General features: G+C 44.1%; 1 protein-coding gene and 2 long non-coding RNA genes across 3 annotated transcripts in view; 1 reads left to right on the top strand and 2 right to left on the bottom strand.

Moving 5' to 3' along the window:
- Positions 1 to 276: 276 nt before the first annotated feature.
- MAPKAPK3 (MAPK activated protein kinase 3) overlaps positions 277 to 27,089 on the bottom strand; it is a 79,450-nt gene continuing 52,637 nt past the window's right edge. Inside the window, exons 3-11 of the mRNA XM_081850494.1 lie at positions 20,605 to 20,744; positions 17,056 to 17,120; positions 15,839 to 15,918; positions 15,301 to 15,427; positions 14,544 to 14,619; positions 14,110 to 14,234; positions 10,492 to 10,577; positions 5,520 to 5,600; positions 277 to 2,700 (exon numbers count right to left, since the gene is read on the bottom strand). Of these exons, the coding sequence (XP_081706620.1) occupies positions 2,542 to 2,700; positions 5,520 to 5,600; positions 10,492 to 10,577; positions 14,110 to 14,234; positions 14,544 to 14,619; positions 15,301 to 15,427; positions 15,839 to 15,918; positions 17,056 to 17,120; positions 20,605 to 20,744 (939 nt within the window). The 3' untranslated portion in view covers positions 277 to 2,541. The remainder of the gene's footprint in view (positions 2,701 to 5,519; positions 5,601 to 10,491; positions 10,578 to 14,109; positions 14,235 to 14,543; positions 14,620 to 15,300; positions 15,428 to 15,838; positions 15,919 to 17,055; positions 17,121 to 20,604; positions 20,745 to 27,089) is intronic.
- Positions 6,147 to 15,275, top strand: LOC309335466. The gene is made up of 3 exons (XR_014153525.1): positions 6,147 to 7,072; positions 14,546 to 14,658; positions 14,856 to 15,275. It is a non-coding gene; the product is annotated as an uncharacterized lncRNA (long non-coding RNA).
- On the bottom strand, positions 24,908 to 26,974 carry LOC309335259. Its single transcript, XR_014153429.1, has 3 exons — positions 26,744 to 26,974; positions 25,982 to 26,683; positions 24,908 to 25,342 (listed from the first exon to the last, which is right to left on the bottom strand). It is a non-coding gene; the product is annotated as an uncharacterized lncRNA (long non-coding RNA).

Below are 27,089 nucleotides of genomic sequence, written 5' to 3'. Positions count from 1 at the left end.
TTTATGCCTTTTGGTTTGGGCTCATTCCTGTTCAGTTACTACTACTAACATGCTGCTTCTAAAGTTTAGTTAATTAGTAGATGGAAATAGCATTCTTATCTATATAGAAGTCCTACTGGGCAGAAACAATTCCTTCAGAATTCAAATTACATTTCTGTTCTCTTCTTAAATGCAGCTTCTTTTATGGCGTGGCAGAGGTGAACGTTTACTTCCTATAGCTGAAGCTGGTGCAGGGCCCCAGTACAAATATAGATTAATCACAGTGAGGAAGCAGGGTCCACTTAAAAAAATGGCAAAGCACCATTTATTAACATATGCAAAATGTTAATATTTCCCAAAGAGTCAAGAGTTCATAGGTTTATCCAGTGTGTCTTAATAACAGTTTAATGTCTACCTGTACATCAAAGAGAGGCACTGAGTGAGGAATAGAGAGGTTGTGCACTGCAGATTCACAAAGCCAGTAATCCTTGTAATTCTGGAATGAAATTATTACGTAAAGATCTACAAATATTGGCTTGGCTTGCCTCAGTAGCCACAAATCCCCTCCTCTGAAGTCTTCTAGCATGTGGAGAGGGCTTAGGGGAGATGATGGGTTTAATCTCATTTGTGCTGCAGTTTGCAAAAGGAACAGTAGGAGTCACCTGCCACTGTTTTTACCTTTCCCAAATTGCACTAGAAGCAGAAGAAAACTCTACCTCTTCCTTGAGCCCATTGACAAAAGCAGAGGCCTTGAGGCAGATCGGGGATCTCCCTCCCCTGTGCGAAGGTTTGGAAAAGTTAACAGCAACATGTGGAAATCCTTGATATTTCTTACCCTCTCCAAACCTCATAGCACATCTGAGAGCTCAAGCAAAGGGCTGGAAGTGAAGATAGATGGGCTTGCATTTGTAGGCATCTGCACCCTGTTTTTGGAAATAGCTGATGAATGATGGAATGGTTGACTAAGGATAGATGGCATGTGACTAGCATGTCATATGACCAGTCTATCATGAGATATTGTATGAGTAGATGAAGAATCTTCCTTGGTTTGAGACACTGAGGAGTGTTTGGCACAACTGCTGTTCCAGATGGATTTTGCTACCATCTTGTAATAAGTGTTTATTCAAATAACTTGAGTGCCTTTTTTTTTTTTTACATTTCACCATGTCCACTCTAACACAAAACATACTGAAAAAGAAAGTGGTTGATCATAAATTCATCAGTCAAGTAAACCTCATATATATGTTGAAAATTTGTGATAATGTGCATCTTGATGCAGTGATTATGAGTAGTTATTTGAGTTTTGGAGCATTCTCACCAACTTTGTTAACTTTTACACTGCTTACAGGATGCTCGCAAGGTCTAACATGTGATTGCTATTAATTCAGTGCGTAGAATGGTAGAAGTTAGAAACCAGCACTCTACATTAAGTACAAGCCCCACCTGTAGCAATGGAACTGGAAGGCTTCATTCTGGACTACATAGGATCCTCTTTGAACTGAAATCTTGTATGTTATTCATGCAAGTGTGTTCACTTTGGATTTCAGCACTGCAGAAGTTTCAATAATGACTGCTGCAGTCTAATATTTGATCCTTAATTTTTTTAAAAAATATCAGTCTTATTAAACACTGATTGAGAGAATTATGTACCCAGAACAATTGTAGCATACACACAAAATAAGAAAAGGGAACAGCTGAGTCATACAGATGTACAGTCCCTGAAGGAAGCCATGGTCAGTTGCAGCTTCCCAGTGTACATGGCTCTAGCGAAACAGAAATGGATGTTTACCTACACCTATGAAACCCCCATGTTTCAGTGACAGTGGAAACACAACTTAAGAAATTATTAAGATGTAAACATTTTCCTCTTAAAGTCAAGAGCAATGCTTCCTTGCTCAGGTGGGCATTGTGCGAGTTGACAGCATGAACCCTAGAAGTAAAATAAAATACAGCAAAAGTGTCAAGACCAAGCAGGAATACACACATGGAAAGCTTACATGCCTAATTCCTTTCTGTGTGCTTCCTTACCAGACTCTTGAACTTTCTGTCCATGAGGCTTATGCCACAGCAGACGGCACAAATTCGTTTCTCTTAGAAATGCTAGACATATCCAGCCAAATTTAAGCAGGTTTATGTCCTATTGAATCCAACTGGAGAAAATTGAGCACAGGCTTAAATATATTTTTGGCTGAAATCAAGAGGACTTAGACATCCTTAATCTTGGCTGAATTGTGCCCATTGTGAATAAGTATGGAACCTGCACAGCCTCTAGTCGGTAGACTACACATCTTAAGCTTCCACTGGAATTCTAGGGTTTTCTGGAACTCTAGGGAAAAAAACAAAACAATGCTAAAAACAAAACAAAAAAAATCCCTTAGAAAAACCCACAGTGCTCGCATAAAAAGTTCCAGAACATTGCATTTTGGATGCCACAGTGCAGCTTCTCTGTAGGTCAACTCACTTAAAGCTTCAGTGATGTACACCCTTTGTTCTTGGTGTAAAAGCTGAGCTGAACCCATTTGAATTAATAGTTCTTTTTGATATTTATCTTCCGCTCTTCTCTTATTGGTTGTTACATCCTGGAGATGCTGAAGAGGTGCCTCCTTGCTTTTGTTTCTTGCGCCTTTTGTTGAGGAGACGGTTGTTGGATGTTTTCAAATCTTTAATCTTTACCTGGTCGTAGTCCACCCTCATGGTCGCTAAAGCACTAGTCATCTCCTCCTAAAACCCACATGAGGCAATAGTTAGGTCTTAAGAAGTAGAGGCCACTTTCCTACCATGTTCAGGTGACAACAGAACCCTCTGGTCACAGATCACCATTGACCTCCCCCAGCCAAGACGAAGAGTTGTGCCCTTTCCCATAAGAGAGTTCATTTTCTACCCAAGTGGACTGTGCAGCTAAATGACAAGGAATACATATGCAGAATTATCCTGAACATTTCTGACAAAGAGATTAGAAGGACCAAGGTGAAATAAGTAACACAACACTACAGGAATCCTTATTGAAAGCACTATATTTTAACGTTAACATTATTTTAATACTTTAGAACAGTGTTTTCCAACTGGGGGCAGGATATGAAAAATGCATAAATGGGGGGCCACAGCATGAGGCTAGGGGGCATAGAAGGAAGTGAGAAGTGAAGGGAAAAAAATCATTTTTAAAAATCCTGATTGGCCAATCGCAAGCAGGTAAGGGGGTAGCCCACCAGGGCCTAGTACTCTTTTTTGCCACGTGCATTTTCTTGGAGCAGTCTTAGTTTGTTTCTGGCAGAAGGGGGCAATCGCTGAGGCTTCTGTTTTGACCAGTAGAGCCCGCAATCCAGAACCCCTCAGGTCAGGTAAGCGTGGTGGTGGGATGGGAATGGATAGAGCTGGTTGAGCGGGAGCTGTTTTGTTGCTGCTGCCAGTGCTGGGCCTGGTGGCAGCCTGGGCCTGACGGTGCAGGGTGCAATCCACCCCAGCACCTAGTGGATCAGGGCCTTTGGAAGTTGCTGAGGGGCACAGGGCTGGTCGGCAGCGTTGGCCCAGTTCTGCAAGGCGTGGGGTGAAATCCACCCCTGTGCCTAGCTGAGTTGGGGCATCTGGTGCTGCTGACTTGCATCTAGTAAATAACTAAGTGTCTACCCAGAAGAAAGGCATGCTGAGTTCAGTGGGCCTTACTCCCAGGTAAGCCAGGGCTCCTCCTGATGACGATCTTTTTGCCCTGGGTCAGTGAGGACCACTTGCTTTTTAAAATTCTCCCTGTGCGCCTTTGGGACTAATCTGAAGGTTTCCCACTCTCTGTCAAATAACTTGGGTGAAATAAGTGTTGTTTACTTTTTTATAATACATGGAAGATGGATCTCCCTCAGGAGGTTCTGGACTCTCCTTCCTTGGAGGTTTCTAAGCAGAGGTTGGATGGCCATCTGTCATGGATGCTTTAGCTGAGTTTCCTGCGTTGCAGGGGATTGCAGTAGACAGATAACCCTTGGGGTCCCTTCCAGCTCCATGATTTTATGTTTTCATCCTTTAACAATATTTCATTATGCTCCTATCATTTTGTGTAATAGTATTTTGGATAAATTATTAAAAAATATATGAATAAAACATGTTCTATTTGCAAACAAAACATTTAAATAGCTACCTTTCTACTGATTGGAGGGGGGGGGGCATGGGCATAGCCAGAATTTTTGTTGGGCGTGTAGTGGAAAATGCACAAGAAAAATAGAGGAGGTGTAAGTTTGGCCTTACACAGCCAAACCTTCCTGTGAGTCCTTGCAGGACTACTCCTGCCCTTGAGGGTGGCCCAACTGGGGTTTGATTGCCCTGATTAGGAGCCCTCATTGCTATGGGTGGTGGCTGTGGAGATATCTAGCCCCACCTGGTTGAGACAGGTACAACTAGTGCAGGGCAATGTGGTCAGGAGGAGGAGGAGGAGGATGGACCAAACACTGCTGAGGCGGCTCACATTTGATCTGGTGGTGTATGTGGGTGAAGGTCTGGTGAGGGGAACTGTTGCTTTGAAATTGTTAATTTGGGGTTATTTCTTGGTGGTAGAGGGTTTTGTATTGCTGTATAAGAAGGTTTAAGGAGGTTTATTACTGTGTAGAAGGTTTAAGGAAGTTTACCGTTTGAGGTTTTGTTTTTGTTATTGTTTCTGGAGTTTGTCCTATTCTGTTGAAATAAAAATATATTTTCCCTCATATATTGACTACCAAAGATCCTTTAAAAAACCTGCAAAGTTAATTGGCAAAACAGGGGGGCAGGTTTTTGTTACTAGAGGCAGAATCTCAAATTTGTATTGATTTTTACTTATGGGGGCAGCTGCTCCCCTGGTCCCCCCCCCCCGGCTATGCCCATGGGGAGGCCACAGGAAGGAAGCAATGTCAGAAGGGGGCTATGGTTGGGAAAAGGTTGAGAAACTGTTTTAGAACATACTGTTTTGCTATGTGTAGGGCTGGAAAGTGTTTTGCCTCTGAGGGTCACATGCAGAAGTGGGTAGTCACTCAGAAGCTGAATACCAATAAGCATGGTCAGGGCAAAAATTGGCATGGCCTGGGTATGCATGTGCACACACTCAATAGCTCTCCCTATGGATCAGAAAAGGACAGACTGCTGTCTACCCCACCAGGGAGAGATGACGCTCCTGCTTGCCTGCCAAAGAGTTGTTTGGTAAGTTGGAGAACCACTGTGCTCCCCAAGACCAGCAAACAGCTATTGGCATGTTGGAAGGAGTGTGGTTTGCATGGAAGTTGCAGAAAGATTACTCTTTCTGTGCACCTTCCTCCCCATCACTGTGCAAAATCCAGTATCGAGAAGGTAGACTGGGCACCCATGTGGAGGAGATGGGCAGCATGCAACCCGCAGCTCATGGTTTACTGACATGTGTGCTAGAGTCTGCCCTTTATTGAATATAGACAACATCTTAATCAGTTATTTCTGTATAGTTGAGCAATCGTTATGAAAATGCTGGTAATGAGCTGGTAAAAGCTGTTCAGAAAGAAAAACAAGCAAACTGTCTGACTGGATTTGCCCAGCCTACTAATATATGTGATCATTACCTTCACTTCATCCCAGTGATCTTTATCCTCTTGCAGAACCCGGGCAGTATGAAGAGGGGTAGGTGGCACCACCATGGATTGCTAAGGAAACCAAAGAAGCAGCTATTCAGAAACGGTAATTCTGACAATAACACACTCACACATTACCACTCATCGTCCTTGCTGATGAAGTAATTACAAGTCTTGAGAAAATTGTATAAATATGTCTCCTAAGCAACAGGAGGGAGAGAGAAAAACGTACTTAGCTGCATTGCTAAGCACAGTTGTGTTTTCAATATGACTGAAATAGGTGTCATTTCCATAGGATTGCAGCTATGGAATAAGACCGAGGGGCAAACACACATTTGAAACCCCAGAGTGAAAAGCTGCCAGGAAAGAGTAAATCCAGAGCAGGAAAATAGCAGGAGGGTAAAGGGTGATATGCTCCCTCCGTTCCTGTGCTTCTCAAGTTGCACTCCTCTCCAACTCAGTAATAGGGCTCTAATGCAGTGTTTCCCAACCTTGGGCCTCCAGCTGTTTTTGGACTACAATTCCCATCATCCCTGGCCACTGGTCTTGCTAGTTAGGGATGATGGGAGTTGTAGTTCAAAAACAGCTGGAGGCCCAAGGTTGGGAAACACTGCTCTAATGAATGTATTTCTACATAATGTGAAAATGTGCTTTGGCACATAAGCATGGAGGTCATGACTTCCAGGCCCTCTTGCTTTCATATCAGCTTCTGCCAGTGATAGCCAAAATTGCTGGACTACAACTCCCATCATTCTTGACACTTGGCCATGCTGCCTGGGGCTGCCCCCTGGGCTTATGCAATATGGGCTAATTGCATGAAAGCAATTGTGCAGCAGGGAGGTCCTTACAGAGGAGAGCAGCTCCAGACAGCATAACCCAGCCAAGCCATGCACCATAGGAAAAGGTCCAGTATAAAAGAATGGCAGATTTAGGTATTTAGGTCAAAATGAAATAGAAACAGTCTAATAGTGAAAAGGAGTGCAGGTTGCCACACTTCAGGCACAAAGGAGGTTTTCTTTTTCCTACACATAACTTGCAACTCACACTTATTTAACATACACGCTCACAACTTTAAGCACATTGCTGAATAATATTTTTTTAAAGAATGATGCAAAAATGGCATGCATGGTGGGGGGGGGGATAAGAAAATAGCAGGGGAGGGGGAAAGGGGGTGGGAGAGCAGGAAAACCTCTTAAAAGCACACAAATGATCTGATTGGAGAGTTTGACCCCACCATGGAACACAGCCTCAAGATCATCCGTGGGATTACAGACACTCTGAGACTTTACAAGGAAATGTTTGATGAGCTCAAGAAACAGCTGCAGCTGCCAATCACAATGTTTCTGACAAAGAAACCATCACCATCAGCGGATGTGCACAGGCAACCCTCCTCTGGATCTTAACCACAGCCAAGAACGTCTTCTGGCTACCTGTCAATCCCCACCTCCCACCCCGGTCCTCATATCATTTGCAGCAAGTATCCAGTGAGGGAGAGGAGGAGGAAAACTAAGAGGAAGACTGAGGGCTGTATTTGCCCCGCACTGGTAAGTGCAGCTATTTTTTTAAAATGGTATTTTCCTGCTTTTCTAGGGGGTGTTCTGGCTTTACATGATTTTGCTTATACACATGATGGCCAGGAACCTATATTGTGAGTTATTTGTACTGCCTCTTTGTTTATTAGTATCACTGCCACAAAGTGCTTTCAAATCAGATTCTGCTGCCATGGATCCTACTCTGCAGTCAGAAGACTGGGAACTGCAGCTTAATGTGGCTTCTGAGAACAGTATGTTCAGCAATCCCTAGCTCCTTTGCAGTTCCCAGGTTCCCTTAAGGGAAGGACTAGCTTTGACAGGTAAACCACTGGACATACTTCTGCAGTAAGTTGTACCCTTGGCATCCTGCTTATGGATCCTTCCAGGAAATCCACAAAGATGGCCCATTTTGACTCCATGTTTCTTCATGGAGGTACCTCATGAGAATCCTTCCACAAGCATAGACCCAGAGGGAAATGTTACATCCAGTGGCCCCTATACTGGAGATGTACCAACAAAGAGAACTGGCAACATATGAAGGTAATTAGTTAGGTAACACAAATGTGTCTAAATGAATGTGGTTGGGAATTATCAGCAAGAAACATGAGACAATCCCTTTTGTGTTTTATCCTGAGCCTTGCCAACTGTATGGAATGTTGGTCAAATCAGTATTCTACTTTCTTCCTAGGTTATTTAAATATAGAAAAAGAAACAAATGTTTCAGGGAGGACTGCAAAGATAAATTAGTGTTTATAAAGTGCTTGGAGAAAATAATGACAGATGGAGCGTATGCATGTACATTTATCGCCCCTGCAACTCCATTCGTTCTTTCCATTGCAAGATGGCTCCTAACAGCAGTGCCTGCTTAACTACTGTTGATTTGTTATCTGCCAAGGGGAAAGGGAAAGGAGAGAGACTAAAACTGCATTGGTGGGATGTTAAGAGTCCCTGCCAGGCTCTGTGCCGCTGAGTGTTCCCTTTGCTTTTGCCGTTCCTTTCTATGTAAACTTTAACAAAAGGGCATGCTCTGCCACTTCTTTGATATTAAGTTCTGGAGGCAATCTAGCTCATCTGAGATTTGGAAGCACCAGGTCTCTGAGCTGAACAATATTTAGGGCTGAATTTTTTATTTTATTAGGTTGTGTGTAGGGAGAAGCTGACTTCCCCCAACAGCATACCAGAATCTGTTAACCTCACTTGCATTGTGTTCAGCCTTGTGTTTTGCAGCCATAACACATGATTGTCATGCACAGAAGGTGGTGAATAATACACTTCAATATTGTTGCATTATATTTAACAGCCTCACCTGTGTTCTATATTGTGATGGCTTATAGTTATAAGCAATAAATCTGAATTGATTGAAGACCAATGGACGGATAATATTTTGGTTTAAGCGGAGCCCATCCCTTTATATGGATCTGGCTTTGTTCCCCAGAATGCTCCCTAACAAATCTACGTCCTCTTCCTGATAGCACCATTTCATCTATGCATGGAAACCCTTCAGCTCTGCCTATTTAGGTGGCCCTGAACATGGGATGAATAGCATTTCAGGTGAAGCTACCTTGGATGACCAGGATTTCAACTTCTCATTGTGCTCATTCACAACTTCACTTACTTATATACTCCTGGCTAATTTCCTCCAACTTCTACTTCAACCAATTAGTTTAGAAGAACATTTTTGCATGTACACTTAACTTGTCCACCTGCTTAACTATTTACCTTGACACATTGTCACTGAGGCTGAGATGATGCATCAACTAGGACTTTACTTGTTCTCATAGAGATGGCATCTAGATGTCTATTTAACCACTGTCTCTATGTAGCACACAATCCCAGGAGCTTTCAAGGCATTTCTCTTTTCAACCACATTTTTGTTTAGATGTCAGCACATGGTAGAGTTGCTTCTCACTTACTTTAAACACCTCTTTTTCACTTTAGATTTGCATCAAGTATAGCATCCAATCTGTGTGACCCAATCAAGCTATTTACATTTATTATTGCTTCATTTTCCAGACCAGTTACAAATGACTTTTAGTAAGGCCAAAATCATTTGCATTTAATAAATTTTGGGATCTATGAATGAAGGCAAGTGCAGTGTAGGTTAATTAACTTTTCTGACTTTAGTATAGTCCTGCATGAAGTAAAAGCAGTCCGTAGAACAGCAGCACCGTGTTTGTCTTGAATTTGGGGCTGGGGGCAGGGTCATGAGAGGAATTACTTTAGTGTGGAGGTTTGCCTGGTCCACTAAGTGGCCAAATGACCAACAGCTGTTAGGAGGTTGCATGCTATTGCTTAGAGCAGCAGTTGCCAGTGTGGCACTGCGGGTGAAGTAGTGCCCTTGAGGTCTTCCCCTGGCACTCTCAAAACTCTTTTGGCACACCTAGTCACTGCGCCTTGGTCACGAGGGTGGCTACTTTTTGTCCCCTGAAAAGCACATCAAATTTGAAGGAGGGAGAGTGATACTCTTCCCCACTTCCTCTTGTTTTCACTGCACAGATTAATAAGCTTTTCCCCAGAACCCTGAGAAAAGTGAAGTGTGTGTGCCTAAAAATGGTCTAAAAATGTTAGCCACCCCCGACAACTGCATGCCAGCTGCTCTCTGGGGCAATACATGTATTATTTAGGGACATTTAATTTCTTTGTGTTCTTTCCCTTCCTTTTTATTTGTTTTTTATTTTTATATAGACACATATATAGAGGGATATAACCTTAATGGCAGAAGGGAATAGAAATCTAATAAAGAAAAAATAAATGCACAAAACTCCAGTGAGTCCTGCATAGCAATAGACAGAAAAGCTGCCCTGAAACTGCTCAGATTTGTAGCCTTAGCAGCGGCTTGTTTCTTGCTGGAGGCAAAGAATTCTATGACATGAGAGGCTGCCATGGCCTTTTAGTTAGCATCACCCATTAAAAGCAGCTTCTGGTGTTGTTTTCTTAGAGTGCTGCACATAAACCTCCACTATCGCCCCACTCAATAACCCCAACATTTCCAGATCTGTGCCAAAGACCAAGAACACCCTTAAAGCAGGAGGCTCTCTATTCATATCAATAGAGAGCAGTTCAGCACGACGGTGCCTTGAATGTCTAATAATAGTCCTCCATAAATCCTACACTGATGAGGTAACATGGCTTTTTTTATAAGTGAGGGAAGGAGGGCGTGTGCATGGCGCACTGAACAGAAAATGCTGGCCGGGAGCAGTTGGGATGGGGGTGTAGTGTCCTTGACTGCCACTGACAGGGAAATTTTACCCCACCCCCAAGACTTCTCTCACACTGCAGAGTGGAAATTATATCCCTTTTATACAGGGCAGACTCCTGGTTAAATGAGTTATACTCCCTCTTACCACAGCAAGCAGCCTCGTGTCCAAATTAAAACAACAACACCAACACACACACACACACACACACACGAGTGTTCATGCAGGACTTACATTAATCCAGGGGTGATTCATAAACTGAGAAATTGTCATCCTCTCTGTTGGGTCTGTCTTCAGCAGCAGACGAATTAGCTGCTTAACTGAAAAGCAAAAAGAGAAACATCGATGACAAGATCCTACAAAATTCAAACTATTAAGAACCCTTGAACTCTTGTCACTTTTCCTCTGCTATCAAGTCAGAAGAAAGTCTGACACTTACAAAGACTGTATAAAACATGGGAAACTGCCTTATACCAAGTCCATCCATTTGGATTCTCCCATCCAGCTCCATATTGTCTACAATGACTGGCAGCAGCTCTCTGGAGCTTGAGACAGAGGGCATTCCCAGCCCTACCTGGAATCATCAGGGATCAAACCTGGGGCCTTCTGTATGCAAAGTGCATGCTCTACCACATATATACTATTTATTTAATGATAGGCCAGGTGAAGAAGTTACCCCTGCCTGCTCCAGCTGCCCACCATAAGGCCAACTACCAGTTACCCCATGGGAAGGATTCACAGAGAGTGTGATTGCCTGATCATGTGCTGAGAGGAGCCTAGACTGGCTCCTCTCTGCAAAAAGCCATCTGTCACCAGCTGCCAGTGAGAAGGATCCTTATGACGTGCTAAATGTTGTAATTCCTTACAGTGTGTTTTTAAATTGCATTGATGTTACTTGGAAGGATTTGCATCCTGAAACATAGGATAGAAATAATTGCAATAAATATATAGCTGCAAAGAGAGAGCAAAAGAGATGAAAGGTGTGAAGCAGGAGAAAGAACAAAATTACAGAGTTAAACAGTTTCATAAGCTGAGCTGTAAAAAATACTCTTTGCTGCAAGTGTTTAGATCCACTTGCCCAAACCTAATCAGATTTATACAGAAGTTTCACCAAGTTAAAAAGAACTTGCTTCTATATAGGCATGGTTAGGACTGCAGGAAAACATCTGTACCATCTTATACAAAGTTTCTACAGTTCGTTTAGTCCCATGATATGTAGGCATTGGTCACATGTTCGTCCTTGTGGAAATAAATGTGAAGAAGAAGCAGGCCCCACCCCCTACACTTTCATCCAAACCTGTGAACACAGCCTGCCTTCACAACTGTTATAAACACATAGGCTCCATTCACAGGTTCAGCTGGAAGTGCATGTGTGTGTGCCCACAGATTCACTTTTCACACGGGGCCATGATCTTATGCTATGTCCAGAAAAAGGTTAGAATCCATGACATTTTCCGAGCCTGGAGCGCAGTGAAATCTGATTTTGACATAACAGATCAGCAGAATTTTAAATGCAGGAATGGCTTATGCTTCTAAATTTCTGCTAAACAAATAACGTGTGGAGTACTGATCCATGCTTTTGAAATAAACCCTTGGAGCGCATGGGTCTGACTTTGGATACTTCACACCTGCACTCCGACTAATGCGTACCTGAAACAGCCCTTCAATTCTGACTTAGGAACACTGGTAAAGTGAGATTCATTCCTAACAATGACTGTAGTGACCAAAAACTTAGGTTTGAGTTTCTGATTGATCACAGGTGTCTCAGGGTGGCAGAAGGGGGAGGCATTTCCCACACATTTTCCCCCTCCCTCAACTCACTCATGTCCAAGATTACACAGGAGTCCTGTAAACTTCCTTCTGCTGGCCAAGCAGGACACAACATTTCCCTGCAGCTATCCCTAGGACAGCTCAGAAAGGAGCTGGAGTTTCTAACAGGAAACAGGATTTGGGGGTGTGCAGGATTTCTTGTATTAGATGGATGACAGGGCTTTCTATTACCGCTAAACATAGTTGTGACAGTACAGTGTGACCCGCATCAAGGTAATTGCTGCAGCTTCTCTGTGAACTAAGGATGGCTCACCCGTTATGTACATCAGCTGCAACTATCAGATGCCTATGATTGTACCAACAAAGCCGGCCCGGAGGTGGCAAAATGACTCTACTGTGGTGCATCAGCAGGCTACTCACGATGCCATACACATACTGCCTCATCCCTCTGCTACAAAATCTGCTTAGGGAGCATCATGCCTGCAAGCAGTGGGTGTTACTCAAGTTGTAGCACATGTCAACAAGGCACTAGCGCAGCCAGTTCAATAGACAAGGAAAATACCACAGAAGTCATGATGATGCCCTGGAACAACACTTGTTACTGGGATCCCATTCCTGCCCACTTTTTTTTTGCTAGTGCAGCACTTTTTTTATCTCCACTGTAATGTAAGTGTTGGGTTTGAAAGAATGGTATTTGAGAAGCAGAGTTAATTTACTGGTATTTGCATTTCTGAAAGTTCTTTACATAGTGTGTAAGAGGCAGATGTTTACTTTTCTTAAACTCTGGGAGGTTTAACAAAACCTTTTAGGAAGTCTATCATGTTAGTTCATTGGCACATCTAGTTCAGTACTATCTACAACAGGATTTCCCAAAGTGTGGCCCATGGACCCTTGGTGGTTCATAAGTGTCAGGGGTTCAGGAGCAGAGACACAGGAGAGGGAGCAAATGGAGAGCGAGGAGGAGGAATCCGAGGGGGGTGTAAGGCAGTGACAGTGGTCAGAGGGATTCCACGAGTCTCTCCAGCGAATCGGAAGATTCACAGAAGGGAGCGCCGATGGCCAGGGCGAGGGGGGTGCCAAGGGGGAAGCCCCAGGAGGAAGGGGTCAGCGGGGAGTCCCTGAGCAGCAGTTGGAAATCAGGACCAGCTTCCCCACCAGAGCGCAGTGGGGAGGGGGAGTCCCAGGAATCGGGACCAGTGCTCTCACCACCAGCGGGAGGAGAGGAGTCAGGTTTGGTCACGCCCACATCAGGAAGCGGGGAAACGGTCAGGAGGAAGGTTACCGGCTGGGCGCGCGCGCCAAGTTCAAATGTACAGGCGAGCGGCACAGCAGGGAGCCCGGGTAGGGAGCCAGGTCCTAAAGCCCGCCGGAAGGAAGGGGAAGACCAAGGGGGGTCAGCGTCAGAGGAGTCCAGGAAGGAGGAAACCCCAGAGGGCAGAAGGACCCAGCGAAGGAAAGAACAGCGTAGGAGGTGGAGCCGGGCTAGGATCTTAAACTGGTGTGGGAGGAGCAGTGAGTCAGAGGGGACTTAGCCGGTCTAGCGGCGAGACGTGGGTCTGCGCGCCCAGAGCTTTGAAATGGAAACTAAACTTCAATAAAGACTTTTGTATATTATATCCACCGGGCGTTGGTCCTCTGTGAGCTGGGACCTAGAGGCAGTTCTGACAATAAGCATCATTTCGGTGGTCTGCAATAGCAACATTAGCATCTAGCACACAAATCACAATTGCTAGACAACAGGCAGAAGTGGTCCACCAAGATCCTCAGCAATCTTCAAGTGGTTCAGGGGTAAAAAAAGTTTGGAAACCACTGGTCTATAGTATGATCCACTGGCAGCAGCAGCTCCACAAAATTTCAGACTGGGGTCTCTCCCAGCCCTATGTGGAGTTGCCAGGGATTGAATCTGGGACCTTCTGCATGCATGCAAGGTGGACGCTCTACCACTGAGCTACATTCCTTTTATTTTAGAGATCTCCAAGTAGCATATATGCTGGGCCAGTCTCACCACAGAATATTTAAAACATTAAACACACACACCATTGATGCACAAGTACCAGAAAGTACACAGAGGAATTCATTTACCTTCATCAGATACCTCTGACCATTCAGGATTTGGAAATCCATACTGCCCCATCCGAATTCTTCTCTTCATTCCAGGAGAAATGGCCTGGCCAGTGTTGGAGTAGAAAGGAGGGAATCCACACAAGCTACAAAAGAGTGGGATGTAGAGAAGAAATTGTACTGTCTAGGAAATGACCACATCTTTGCCTCCTCCCTGACCTTCCCCACAACTTCAGCAGCCCAATGCACAGTACCAGATGTCTGCCGATTCTTCTGATGGAATGAGTAATATCCCAGTGACTAATTATCTGAGTGTGGCATAAAAGGAAACATCATTTTAAAACACCATTGATTGGGGATGGGTGTAGTTTGGGATAGAAGGGAAGTGCTTATTCATACATGACATGTTAAGGGCTCTACTTCATTAATCTATTTCTCCCCCACTTCACACTTACAGTATGTACATGATGACACCAAGAGACCACATATCGCAGGATTTGTCATACTTCTCAGGACCAAGGACTTCTGGGGCTGAGTGGGATGGGGAAGAGAACCAAAAGAACTGTGAATGTCAGTTTCTCTTATTTTGATCACAAACTACAAATATTTGCATTTGTTTAAATTTAAAAAGCTGTTACTGGTTGAAAGAATACTTTAAGTATTTGTACCTGAACCCCATGGGTGCTGGTGAAGCTTGGCAAATATTTCATGGTATTTTACATCTTGTGCAAGTGTGTGTGTTCTGAATTGGTGTTCCCCATGGCCAGGCTTTGACTCCTGACTTCCTGAGCCATCAGTGCTCTCATTCTATGCTGGGAAGACTGAGCACTGTGCTTTGATGGTGCCATCTAAAATGCCCATCTGAGTCATCAGACACCTGGGTCAATTTCTGCTCATTCGGCCCTGCGAAGCCCTAGCCTCATAACATGTTCCTCAGCCTGATCAACTTGTTTCTTGGGTAAGGACATGGCTGCATAATCTCCAGCCCCCTGTCCTACCTGTTTTGAACCTTGCACCAGATCTGGCCCACTTGAACTGGCAAGCAAGATCCTAACCCTGGTTCTGGTACCTGACAGCCTGGAGCCTGACCGCTGCAGAGATCTGAAAGTGGGAGGTGGGGAGGTTTTTTTTTCTAAAGCACAATCATGTTCTCCCCTGGACTTAACAACTAAAGAGAAAAGTGAGGGGGGGGAGGGGGACATGCAGACTCACCTACGTAATAGGGAGTATAACAGGGGGTCTGCAGCGCATTCTGCACCGTCGTCTCTTTGGCAAATCCAAAGTCTGTAAGCTTCAGTACTGCATCCTTCGCTTTAGATGTGTAAAGCAGGTTTTCTGGCTGTGATGGTGTCAAGAGAGAAACATAAAATGAGGCTGAACAGGAGAGGTTTCTGGGGGAAAGTTCTATTCAACTGTAGGCTTTGTTCTGTTCCTCTAGGCTGATAGGTGGTGTAGTGCCCAGCATCAAGTTTGTATTTTATTATCAGTAGATTGCAATTTGGTGATGCAGATTTTAAATAAACATCATCCCTTCTTCAATAAGTCTTTTAAAAATGCACTGAGTTTCTGGACAACTGCATACTTAGAAGTGGGATCCTGACCAAGATGGTTCTTCTTCGCACAATTAAAAACTGGGACACACTAGTTCCTCTCAGTGTAGTAACTTGGCCTGTGTCAAGTCACCACTGTCCATTTTCTTGTTATGGTTTGGGCATTTCTCTTCTCTGCCAAGGCACTTTTCAAGCCTCACCTTGACATCTCTGTGGGCGATGTTCATCCCATGCAGATATTGAATGGCTGTTCCAATGTCTCTCATTATTTCAGAGGCCTCTAGAAATAAAAATTCATGAGAAAGGTCACATTAACATTCCCTCCATACTTCAGAGATATGCAGCTAGGCAATGTTTCTGACTAGCAACTAGCTTGTTTGTTTGCAGGGCTAGTGTCAAGACAGGGGGGAAACTAAAATTAGCCCCAACAGCTGTGTTTTGGGTTTTGCAAATGACTATGCCTCCACACATCTTAAACTCTCCTGCTCTTCAGCACCCTTCCTAGAAGGCAACATAAAAATGACCAGAAAGTCATGAACGGTGCATACGCATAATATACACTACTTGTTCCTTTGGTATGACTAACCAATTCACACCTAAACTGATAGCAAGGTTCTGAATGCCCTTTGAGCCCTCAGACTTGAGCAGAGAGACGTAAAATGCAAAGCTGAAAGGATAAACATCTACTACTCAGTGATCTAAAGATCTCATTGCACTTTCTATGTTTGAACGTATAGTTTATAATCGTCAGTCTGCTTTGGATGCCTGTTTGGACATATGGGGCATGAGTCACCTAAAGCCTGTTGGCCAAAGCCATGCACAAGGACTTCTGTTAGTGCAATGGGGCTTCCTCTCTCAGAATTGGCTCTGGGAGATCAGATTGGCAGGCCCCCAACAGTGCATAGGAGAGGGGGTGAGGAATCATTGTTCTATATGGCTAGCTGACATGCATATGCAGACAGAACGTTCAACACAGTGTGATGCTGAATTCTACCCATGGACTGCCTATATTAAATTATGTGTTTAAGGCAGGATCAGTGGAATATTCTCATTGTTACGGCTGACTGACAACATTTCCCCCCTGTTACCTGTTATGTTTCCAATGATACTTTAAAAAAATCTATGGTGACGTTTTAAGCCCCTTCACCTGTTTCCTCAAAGTGCCTGGGGAAGAAGAAGCTGCTGAGAGTTCCTGGGCAAAGCACAGTAGAGCCTCCCTTTCATGTGGATGGCCTGGCTCCACACGATCTTAGCCATTGCAGCTTGAGAAAGGAGGGAGTTGTACACCTCCCCTCCAAATTATATGATCCAGACTGATCTGGGTTTTCTTTCTGACAAAAAGCCACTAGCCCCCCACCTGTTCTACAAGCTCTTTATACACACACACACATGGAGAAAAAACAATTTAATGCTGTACCTTTTTCTGTGAAAGCTTGGTCGCCTCGTTCCTGGATCCTGCTGAACAGCTCCCCTCCCTCCATGCTGTGAACAAAGTGCAAACACACAGAGGATTCATAATGCAAGCACAAAGGGGGTCCCATCTCAGTAGCTTGGTTTTTTTTATATATGAATACTGCTGTTTCCACTTCCTATCTGCTGTGTGCATTTCTAATATTAGCTTTATTATCCTTAAAAGGCAGCCAAGACATTGTTACTATGGCCTTATGACATAGATGAAGGCCTCAGTAACTATTTTGCCTCACAGTTGCTCAAATGCCTAAAACAGCCCTGATATAAAGAAACTGTGATGCTTATAATGTAGCTGTTCTGACTGGATCCAAAGTGTCCTGCTTGCAGAGTTTTAGAGCTTTGGGGTGCTTTCTAGGGCCATTCAGATACTTGGAAAGCAAGGCTACAAAAGTACTTGGGAGGGAAGGCAGCAATCTTCCCTTTGCCTACTCCTCAGATACAAGCATAGCAATATCTCTGTAAACTTCAGTTCAGCCACTTGTTACATTATATTTCATATATACATTGTTGTTGTTTTTTAAAAAATGTTTAGGGGTACTCTCATTTTTCTACTCATATTGAAATACTGCCCCTCAATGAGGCCAAACTTAGATTCACAAAATGTTTAGGGGTATGCATCCCCCCCAGAAAAAAGCACTGCATATATATTTTCTACCACATTGCTTCTTGACCAGGTTGCAATCTTGCACACAGGCTACCGTATTTTTCGCCCTATAGGACGCACTTTTCCCCCTCCAAAAATGAAGGGGAAATGTGTGTGCATCCTATGGGGCGAAAGCAGGCTTTTGCTGAAGCCTGGAGAGCGAGAGGGGTCGGTGCGCACCGACCCCTCTCGCTTTCCAGGCTTCAGGAGAGCCGCAGAGCCAGCCCCACAAGGTCGGGGGACAGCGGGGAGGCAGAACGCCGCCATCCCGCTGTCTCCCGATGTGGTTTGGAGGCTGACGGCGGGGAGACGCATGCTTCTCCCTGCCGCCAGCCCCGCAAGCTCCGGGGACAGTGGGGAGGCGCAGCGCATCTTCCCGCTGTCCCCGGACCTGGTCTGCAGGCGGGCAGCGGGTAGAAGAGCGCTTCTCCCCGCTGCCTGCCCCGCAAGTTCCGGGGACAGCTAGGAGGCGCAGCGCATCTTCCCGCTGTCCCCGGACCTGGTCTGCAGGCGGGCGGTGGGGAGAAGAGCGCTTCTCCCCACTGCCGGCCCTACAAGCGCCTGGGGGGGGGGAAATAATTTTTTTTCTTTATTTCCCCCCCCAAAAAAACTTGGTGCATCCTATGGGCCAGTGCGTCCTATGGTGCGAAAAAAACGGTACTTTAATCACACTAACTTCAATAGGATTTAATCTACTTTAAAGCACACAGGATCACAGCTTAAATCCTATTGAAATTAATGGGCTTTAAGGTAGCCCATGTGCAGAATGGAACCTACATATGAATGAGCAGGAAGAAAACAAACAAAAAAAGCACAAAAAAAGCTTTAAAGCCTGCGGTTTTAATATACAGGCAGGCTCTTCAGAGAAAGCTGAATCACTGCTCTTTGTTGACCCTACTGGAAATGAGCACATCAGACAGTACTGCAGGAAGGCAAAGAGTAATCCCTGTTGTTCTGATGCCATCAAAATTCTGAAAAGTATGAGAAAAACAACAGAGGCAGGAAAAGGAGGGGACGATAACACACAAATGAAAGACAGAGTCAAAGCCAGCCCTATCAAAACTCTGCATAAGAAACCACATAATGATAAAGAGGGAAAATGTGATCTGAGCAAACATTTTTTGGGCCAAGATGTGAAATGGAACCCTTAGAACAAAGATATGGGGAGCTAGGCTTGCCTATATCTCCACTGATTTTGATGCAAGTCAGACAGTTTCCTATGTACCTACTCAGTGTTCAGCTTACAAATTTGGCTCTGAACAATATATTGCAGGGAGGGGGGTTTCAACACACCAGCACTGACTCCACCCTCTGCATCTCCTCCAGGTTTTTGAGAGCTTGCCAAAACAGCAGTTCAACTACATTCAATTTATTCACCATTTCAGATCGTGTCTGCACAGGATCATCATGTCTTTACAGGAGCTTTCACAAACATACAACCCCGAAAAGCCTGTCCTGGCAACACAAGGGGAATATCAACATTATTTATTCAGGAAGTTGGTTGGTGTGTTTCAAAACAGAGTTCTTTGTTAACAGCAGAATTGTTAGCCTCCTAGTATGTCTGGAGAAAGTTGGTCCAAACAAACAAGAGCCAGAGTGTGGCCTAGTGGTTGGGGTGTTGGTTTGATCCCTGTACACCAAGGTTCAATCTCCATATGGGACAGCTGCATAATCCTGCATTGCAAGGGATTGGACTAGATGATCCTCACAGTCTCTTCCAGCTCTACAATTCTATGATTCTATGCTATCCTGTCTCCAGCAAAGTTAAGACCTTCTCACCTTCTGTTTTCTCTGGCAATTTTGTTGCTTCTCTGACCTATGGCAAGAGGGCATTAGTGCCTCCTTGAAGCTTAACTCCTCTCCTCTCTCCTCTTGCAAGCCTGATTAACCACCCTGGAAATGTATGAACTGAATGGCAATATGCAGTTCAATCAGATCAGACATCAGCATCAACCACAGAGCAGGGAGAGCTATGCCCTTCAAATTTTGCCTTGTTGGGTTTCCCATGAACTTCTGGTTGGCCACTCTAGGAAACCAGATGCTGAACTAGACAGGCCTTTGGTCTGATCCTACAGGGATGTTCTTATATCTGCTTCCTACTATGTTAGGCATAGTTGAGCTCAATGCAAACTTCTGAGAGGGAGTGGATCGCCACAAGGTGCTGCTATTGTTTCTTCAGGGCCAGAATGGACTCTGCTCTCACACGAACATGTGCCGTCATGGATCAAAGTCAATGCAGTGAATGGTTTGGACTGGACTAGCCTTGTGTGTGTAACAATTGTCACTCACAGAGAATAATGAAAGAAAAGACAAACGAAGAATGGTGCACGTAGCACAGCACAGCACAGCACAGCACAGCACATTGCCTTCCTCAAGGTTCTGTATTGTTGTTTTTAAAAAAGATTTTGGCTCCCCCATAATTCCAGAAAACTCTGTAAAGCCACATTGCACTGGAGAACCATTTATGTCCATGTGGAGATGGCAGTATTGAATCAGTAGCTCATGTACTGCTAAATAGCACACTTTATAAAGATTTGAGGAGTGAGGTTATTACCCCTCTACTACTATCCATACCAGGTCGCTCAACCATTGCTACCCTGTCTTTTCTTCTGGCAGATCAAGATAACTAGGTGACAGCAAAAACTGCAAAAAAAATTTAGCAGGGGCAGTTAGAATAAGATCTATTATTTGATTAATTTTCTAGCATTCCTCAGCTTAAAAAAAAAACCCAAAAAGAAAGCCTATTGGCTCCATGTTTATCTATGGCTAAATTTTGTCAATTTTGTCATTTGTATTGAAGTAAATCTCCAGAATGTATTTTGTATAGCTAACTATTTAGCTCTATCCCCATACCATTCCATGATGATCAGGATGCACCTCTTCCCATGATGTATGTTCTCATAAACATCCAGGATGTGGACGATGTGTGGACAGCCCGAAGCCCGCCAATGATGATCCACTTCCTGTCGTGCTTTTGGGTTATCATACAAGAGCTGCAAAGGGAAAAAAACAGGAATAATGGTCACATTTGCCTTCCTGGACCACCATACTTAGAATTCTGATAGACATGGAACTGAGCAAATATCTCACTGGGCTGGACAACAGCTAGAGGGGCAGCCACATATTTGTTCCCAGAACACGGGGACCTGACTGCGAAGTTGCTCTGTGCCTGGGAAAAAGCAATTTCACAAAATAGCGCCTACCCTGTTGGACTAGAGAAACCTTAAAGCTCTATGATATAAATCCTGACCCAAATGCACTGGCTATCAATTAGTTTCTAGGCCCAATTCAAAGTGCTGGTTTTGACCTATAAAGCCTTAAACAGCTCAGGACCACAATACCTCAAGGACTGCCTCTCCCCATATGAACCAACCTGGACCCTGCAATCATCATCTGAGACCCGTTTTTGTGTGCCTTCTCCATGAGAGATCGGAGGGTGGCAACACGAGAACAGGCCTTTTCTGCGGTGGCTCCCTGCTTGTAGAATGCTCTCCCTAGGGAGGCTTGCCTGGTGTCTTGGTTGCAGATCTTTAGGCACCAGGCAAAAATTAGCCTAGGCCATGGGCAAATTTAATCAATTAATTAAAAAGGAATTAGCCTAGGCCTTTGGCTAATTAAACAATGTATGGCCTTTTTAACTGTGTATGGGGGTATTATTTTTGTTTTCTGTTTTTATATTGGAAACCACCCTGTGATCTTCGGATGGGCAGGCATAGAAATTTTAAGAACAACAATAAATGTTAAACAGAGAGACCACATTGGGGACTCTCAGCCACCCTAACTCATCCTGGAAGGGCTGAATTTTGCTGACACCTCTCTGTAGTCAGGTGCCTATTGCATAGAGGCCAACAAGCTTGCCTGCAAAAGTAGATTAGTGTGGGGATGTGGAGCAGAGCTCTAACAATGGACAGGAAAAGCAAAGGTTTTAATCTCTTCTTCCCCACTCAGGTAGGCACAAAATAACCCTTTCTCAGTATCGCACTCAGATTCTGAAATGTAAGCACTAGCAAGGAAGAATGGGGACAGAGAGAGGACTTCTTCCTGACAGCAGCAACACCTAGTTTGAATGGAGTTAGATGTTTCAGCTATCCATACAAAGTAAGGAAGGTTTGCTTCTCTTTCTCTCTACTCCAGCCAGCACAGAAATGGGCTACTGCAAAAAGCACTTGGGGGCCTTCCAGCAACCAAGGATTGTTAAATACACAGTGACTGTATGAATATGCTTCCTGAATGTTAAACCAACCTCATGCATTCCAAGGGTCACTGACTGTGTTCTTATGCTTCAGTCCCTGCTATAAGCTGAAACAACTTTATTTTGAAGCATCCACTAACACTCCCCATTAGGGCAGAGATTTGCTTCAACCCTCACAATAGATTTATATCTAAGTATCTATCCCCAAAGATCACACTGGAAAATACTCCAAGCAGCACCGGCTTTTTTCCCTAATGTGACTTGGATTCTCATGCCTCATAATCTGACCAGAGAAATCCAAACTCTGTGCCGAGAAAAGCAGGGTTCTGCAACATGTATGCACATTAAACCAACATCTGGAAATGTTTATAACTAGTCATGGGCTGGAGCAAAGATATGAAGCACATGAAATTCGACCCCTTTGAAATACAAGATGTCTTATTCAGCCATCCCTCTGTGTTCTGAAATTTCATGATGCATTATCTCACACCCTCTGCAGTTGCAGAATGTTGCATTTTTTAAAAGAAATGAAAGTTAAAGTTCTCATGACACAGACTCCTACATCAAATACTCCTGTTCATGTTTATTCTCCACTTGGGAGGTTTACTCAAGAGTAGGCCTATTGAAATTAATGGACTCTGAATAAAACTGAGTTGAATACCACTCCTGGAATTCTTATACCCCTAAAGTTTAGACACAACTGCTGAAGCAAAATCCTAGGGAGGCATCATAACAGCTTCTTTTCCTACACAGAGCTAATGCCCAGATAAGGAAAGGCACACACATGCACAGTCACCTATTCAGTTCTTGGCTTGAGCTTATTTTGCTATGAATACCTCTTATTGATTGTTGACATAAATAAGGCACATTCATCTATTGAAGTAATATATTTATTAAACTTACTGTAAAACATACTGTTTTTGTTATCTGAGAGTAATGCAGTATGTGGTGTGGCCATCTTACATGTTTTTCCTAGTACTGGGTAACGCTCCCTGTTGTCCCAGCATCCTGTCATGGGTGGGTGGGTGTTTGTGTGTGTGCATAATCTTCACAATCAGAACCATCTGGATGCACCTGACTTCCCATGACTGTACTCCCTATCTTTTATGTGATTCTTCCCATGGCAGCCATTTTGTGATCGGCACCCACAGCACTTTCTTTTTTTAAAATTTGTTTTTAATTTTATTGATTTGTTAGCAACAAGTACAAACACGACAACAACAAAAAGAATACAAAATTTAAAAAGGAATGCAGCTATTAGACTTACAAAATTTCCCACTCCTGACATAGAGCATACAAACCACAAATGTACATAGCACCCACACAAGAAATGCACACACCGCAATAGAGGGTGTGATAGGCACAGGGCATACCCTGCTCTCTGCAAGCCTTCTTGTCTGTGGTGCACCACCTTTTAGTGATCTTCCTAGGGAGGCTTGCTTGGTTCCCATACTCTCCTCGGGCTTTTAAACTTTTAAACCTTTTACTGCACCTATTTTATTTGCTTTCCCGTGGAAGTTTCCATTTGTCCTGTTTTTACCTGCAGTTCCCTTCTCGTAATTGTATTGTTTTTATTTTGCATTGGTTTTTTATTCTTTTTCTTAGCCCCACCAGGGAGCACTTGTGTGCTGGGGTGCAGGGTAAAAATATGGTTAAATAAAACAAATGAATGCCTGAAAAGAAAACAGGAACCTGCATAATTCCTTGGTCAGACTCGTGCAGTGCCAGGGGGGCTTTGGTCCCTCACAAAGGGGGGTGACAACATCATCTGTTTGCTGCCTTTGCATCACGGTAAAGTGGACAGAGAGAAGGTAATAGCCACACAAACAAGGAGCTCTACATGCTTAGTTATTGTGTTGCAAGCCTAGAAGAACTAGCACCAAGACTGATGACAACTGGGAGATGTTCCTCAGCTGCACTCCTCCAACCAAAAGCAGAGAGCAGCAGGTTGCCAGTGTTCTCTGTGGTACTAAGAAGGTCTTCTCTTTGTTACCTTGATGAACCTGCTTTTCCCAGAATTGCTCTGTGACCTCCACTTCTGCAATTCAGCCCTTTGTGTAGATTCCTGCCAAACCGCGACACTCAATTTCTCCAGTTGCCTTCTCACAATCTTGTCATCCATCATGTCTCACTTGACCATCCCACTGTCATTGCCCTGAGTTCAGCAGGGACAAGAACACAAGAGCTGGAAGCTACACTGACATGGTCTTAGGAGCTATGTAATTGGGGGAGTGAGGTACTGAACTTGAAGCTGGCCAGCAGGAGCTTACCAAACCAAACACAAGAGCATCCGGGCCTCTAGAACTGGAGCCATGGTCCTCACCAGCACATTCTCTGCAGCCTAAGGAACCAAGTGCCTCCTATAGTCTATTGCTAGTCCAACAGCAAAGGGAGGCACCAGGCAGCACACTGCAGAATGCAAGAGAAGTGCCTGTATTCAGGGGAGAGAGCTGGTTGTTCTCTAATTCTCCCAAAGCGGGGATAGCCTGGTAGAGGGTAGAGAGTTCCAGACCTTCTCAGAGCAGGTTGCTCACTGCAGGCTCCTTCTTCAGATCAAAACAAGACACCTACCCATCATACTCTACCAACCAGATGTCAACAACTTTGCTGTGCATAGCTTTCCCCCATTCCCACTGAAAATAGGCTGAAATTATGGCTTCTCAGCAGTTATTAAAGGTAAAGGGACCCCTGACCATTAGGTCCAGTCGTGACCGACTCTGGGGTTGTGGTGCTCATCTCACTTTATTGGCCGAGGCAGCCGGCGTACAGCTTCCGGGTCATGTGGCCAGCATGACTAAACCGCTTCTGGTGAACCAGAGCAGCGCACGGAAATGCCGCTTACCTTCCCACCGGAGCGGTACCTATTTATCTACTTGCACTTTGACGTGCTTTCGAACTGCTAGGTTGGCAGGAGTTATTACCTTGTAATAATATATGAAATGGATTTTTAAATTTTATGTCAATTTTAAAATATTTTAAGTTATTCAATTCATTAAGATTTATTTCTGTTTGATTAAATAGTTAAAGGATCCAATGGAGGGGGGGGGTCATTCTGATGTAAACTTGTCAAATAAATGGCTTTTGCTCAACTGAGATATTTCCTTCTGCTCCTCAGAAAGCTCTAGGATAACTCTGGGTAAAAGCTTAAGAAATCTAATTCCTGTGAGGAAAAGTGTTATTGACCTACTTCCTCCACAGGTTCCTCCTGACAATTCTTTCTCCTCTATATAAATAAGAACAATGACACTTTGATGATAACAATGATTACTGTCACAAGATTCTCAATGTCTCTTACATTTGTGAAAATGGTATCCAGCTTGTTGTTTACATTGCTACAAAACAATTGTTTTCTCCTTTAAGAACATAAGAAGAGCCTGCTGGATCAGGCCAGTGGCCCATCTAGTCCAGCATCCTGTTCTCACAGTGGCTGAACAGTTGCATGTGGGAAACCAGCAAGCAGGATTTGAGCACAAGAGCAGTCTCGCCTCCTGTAGTTCCCAGCAACTGGCATTCAGAGGTACTTTCTTTTCCATCCTGAATCTTCTAATACTCATCTTTATTAAAGGTAAAGGTACCCCTGCCCGTACGGGCCAGTCTTGACAGACTCTAGGGTTGTGCGCTCATCTCACTCTAGAGGCCGGGAGCCAGCGCTGTCCGCAGACACTTCCAGCATGACAATGCTGCTCCGGCGAACCGGCACCAGAGCAGCACATGGAAACGCCGTTTACCTTCCCGCTATAAAGCGGTACCTATTTATCTACTTGCACTTAAGGGTGCTTTCGAACTGCTAGGTGGGCAGGAGCTGGGACCAAACGACGGGAGCTCACCCCGCCGCGGGGATTCGAACCGCCGACCATGCAATCGGCAAGTCCTAGGCGCTGAGCTTTTACCCACAGTGCCACCCGCGTCCCTTTCATCTTTATTGGATGTCCACAAATTCTAGTGTTATGAGGAAGGGATATACGTACCGTAATCTTTCACTATCCACTTTCTCCATGCATCATTTTATAAACCTCTATCATGTCACCTCTTACCCACCTTTTCTCTAAACTAAAAGGTCTCAAACGTGGCAACCTTTCTTCAGAGGGAAGCTGCTCCACAGAGAGCATTACCAAAATACGGGCCTTTGTCATTTTGAAACATTGACTCCTTTGCACTATTGCCTCTCTCATCTTCTGGCCACAAGCCCAGATTATTATTTTTTTTCAAGTGACAAGCATTGCCTGTTGCAAAGTGGCAGTGGCAGCTGCCTAAAGGAAAGAAGCCAAGCACACAGAAAACTCTTGAGATTCACCAGGAAATGCTTGATTTAATTTAAATCACCTTGTTATACTGAATTCATTACCGATAATATGCTGCATATTTTTTTGTAAAATTGAAAAGCAGAAAATGCACCTCGTAACAGTACGTGAGACTCATCAGTTTGCCATGGGTAAAAATAAATAAATCCAAAACTATGCACAATGTACAGAGCCTAACAACAACATATTTTTTTTGCATGATACGGGCCTCCATTTAAGGTTTGCTTATATAATCTGTGTTGCAACCCATTTGGGTTTATACAAGGAAGAAGGATGTACAATTACCAGGCATCTAATAGAATTAAGATGTATGAAGGAAAACCTCAGAATGACTGATACAAACTGTATTGGCATCATAATCCTGCAGATAGATGCCACTGCTTCAGCCTAAGACATTAAGTGGGAACCCAGTGTGAAGAGACAAGGAAAAGAACCAATACTTTTAGAACTAATCAGTGCAAGCAAAACCACAGATCAGTCACATTAATAAGGTAACCACTGTGAGCTACCTATCTTGGTATTGCTGGATCATGTAAACAAGCTCTTGAAATAAAATTCATCTCCTTTGATACTTAGAAGAAGAAGAGGAGTTTGGATTTGATATCCCGCTTTATCACTACCCGAAGGAGTCTCAAAGCGGCTCACAATCTCCTTTCCCTTCCTCCCCCACAACAAACACTCTGTGAGGTGAGTGGGGCTGAGAGACTTCAGAGAAGTGTGACTAGCCCAAGATCACCCAGCAGCTGCATGTGGTGGAGCAAAAATGCAAACCAAGTTCAACCAGATTACGAGTCTACTGCTCTTAACCGCTACACCACACTGGCTCTCTAGGACCTACCTATTTA

This window comes from Podarcis erhardii (assembly GCF_964252035.2).
Source record: "Podarcis erhardii genome assembly, chromosome: 2".
Taxonomy (NCBI): Eukaryota; Metazoa; Chordata; class Lepidosauria; order Squamata; family Lacertidae; genus Podarcis; species Podarcis erhardii.
The sequence above is the reverse complement of the archived record's forward strand: the minus strand, read 5'-3'. Positions and strand labels throughout refer to the sequence as shown.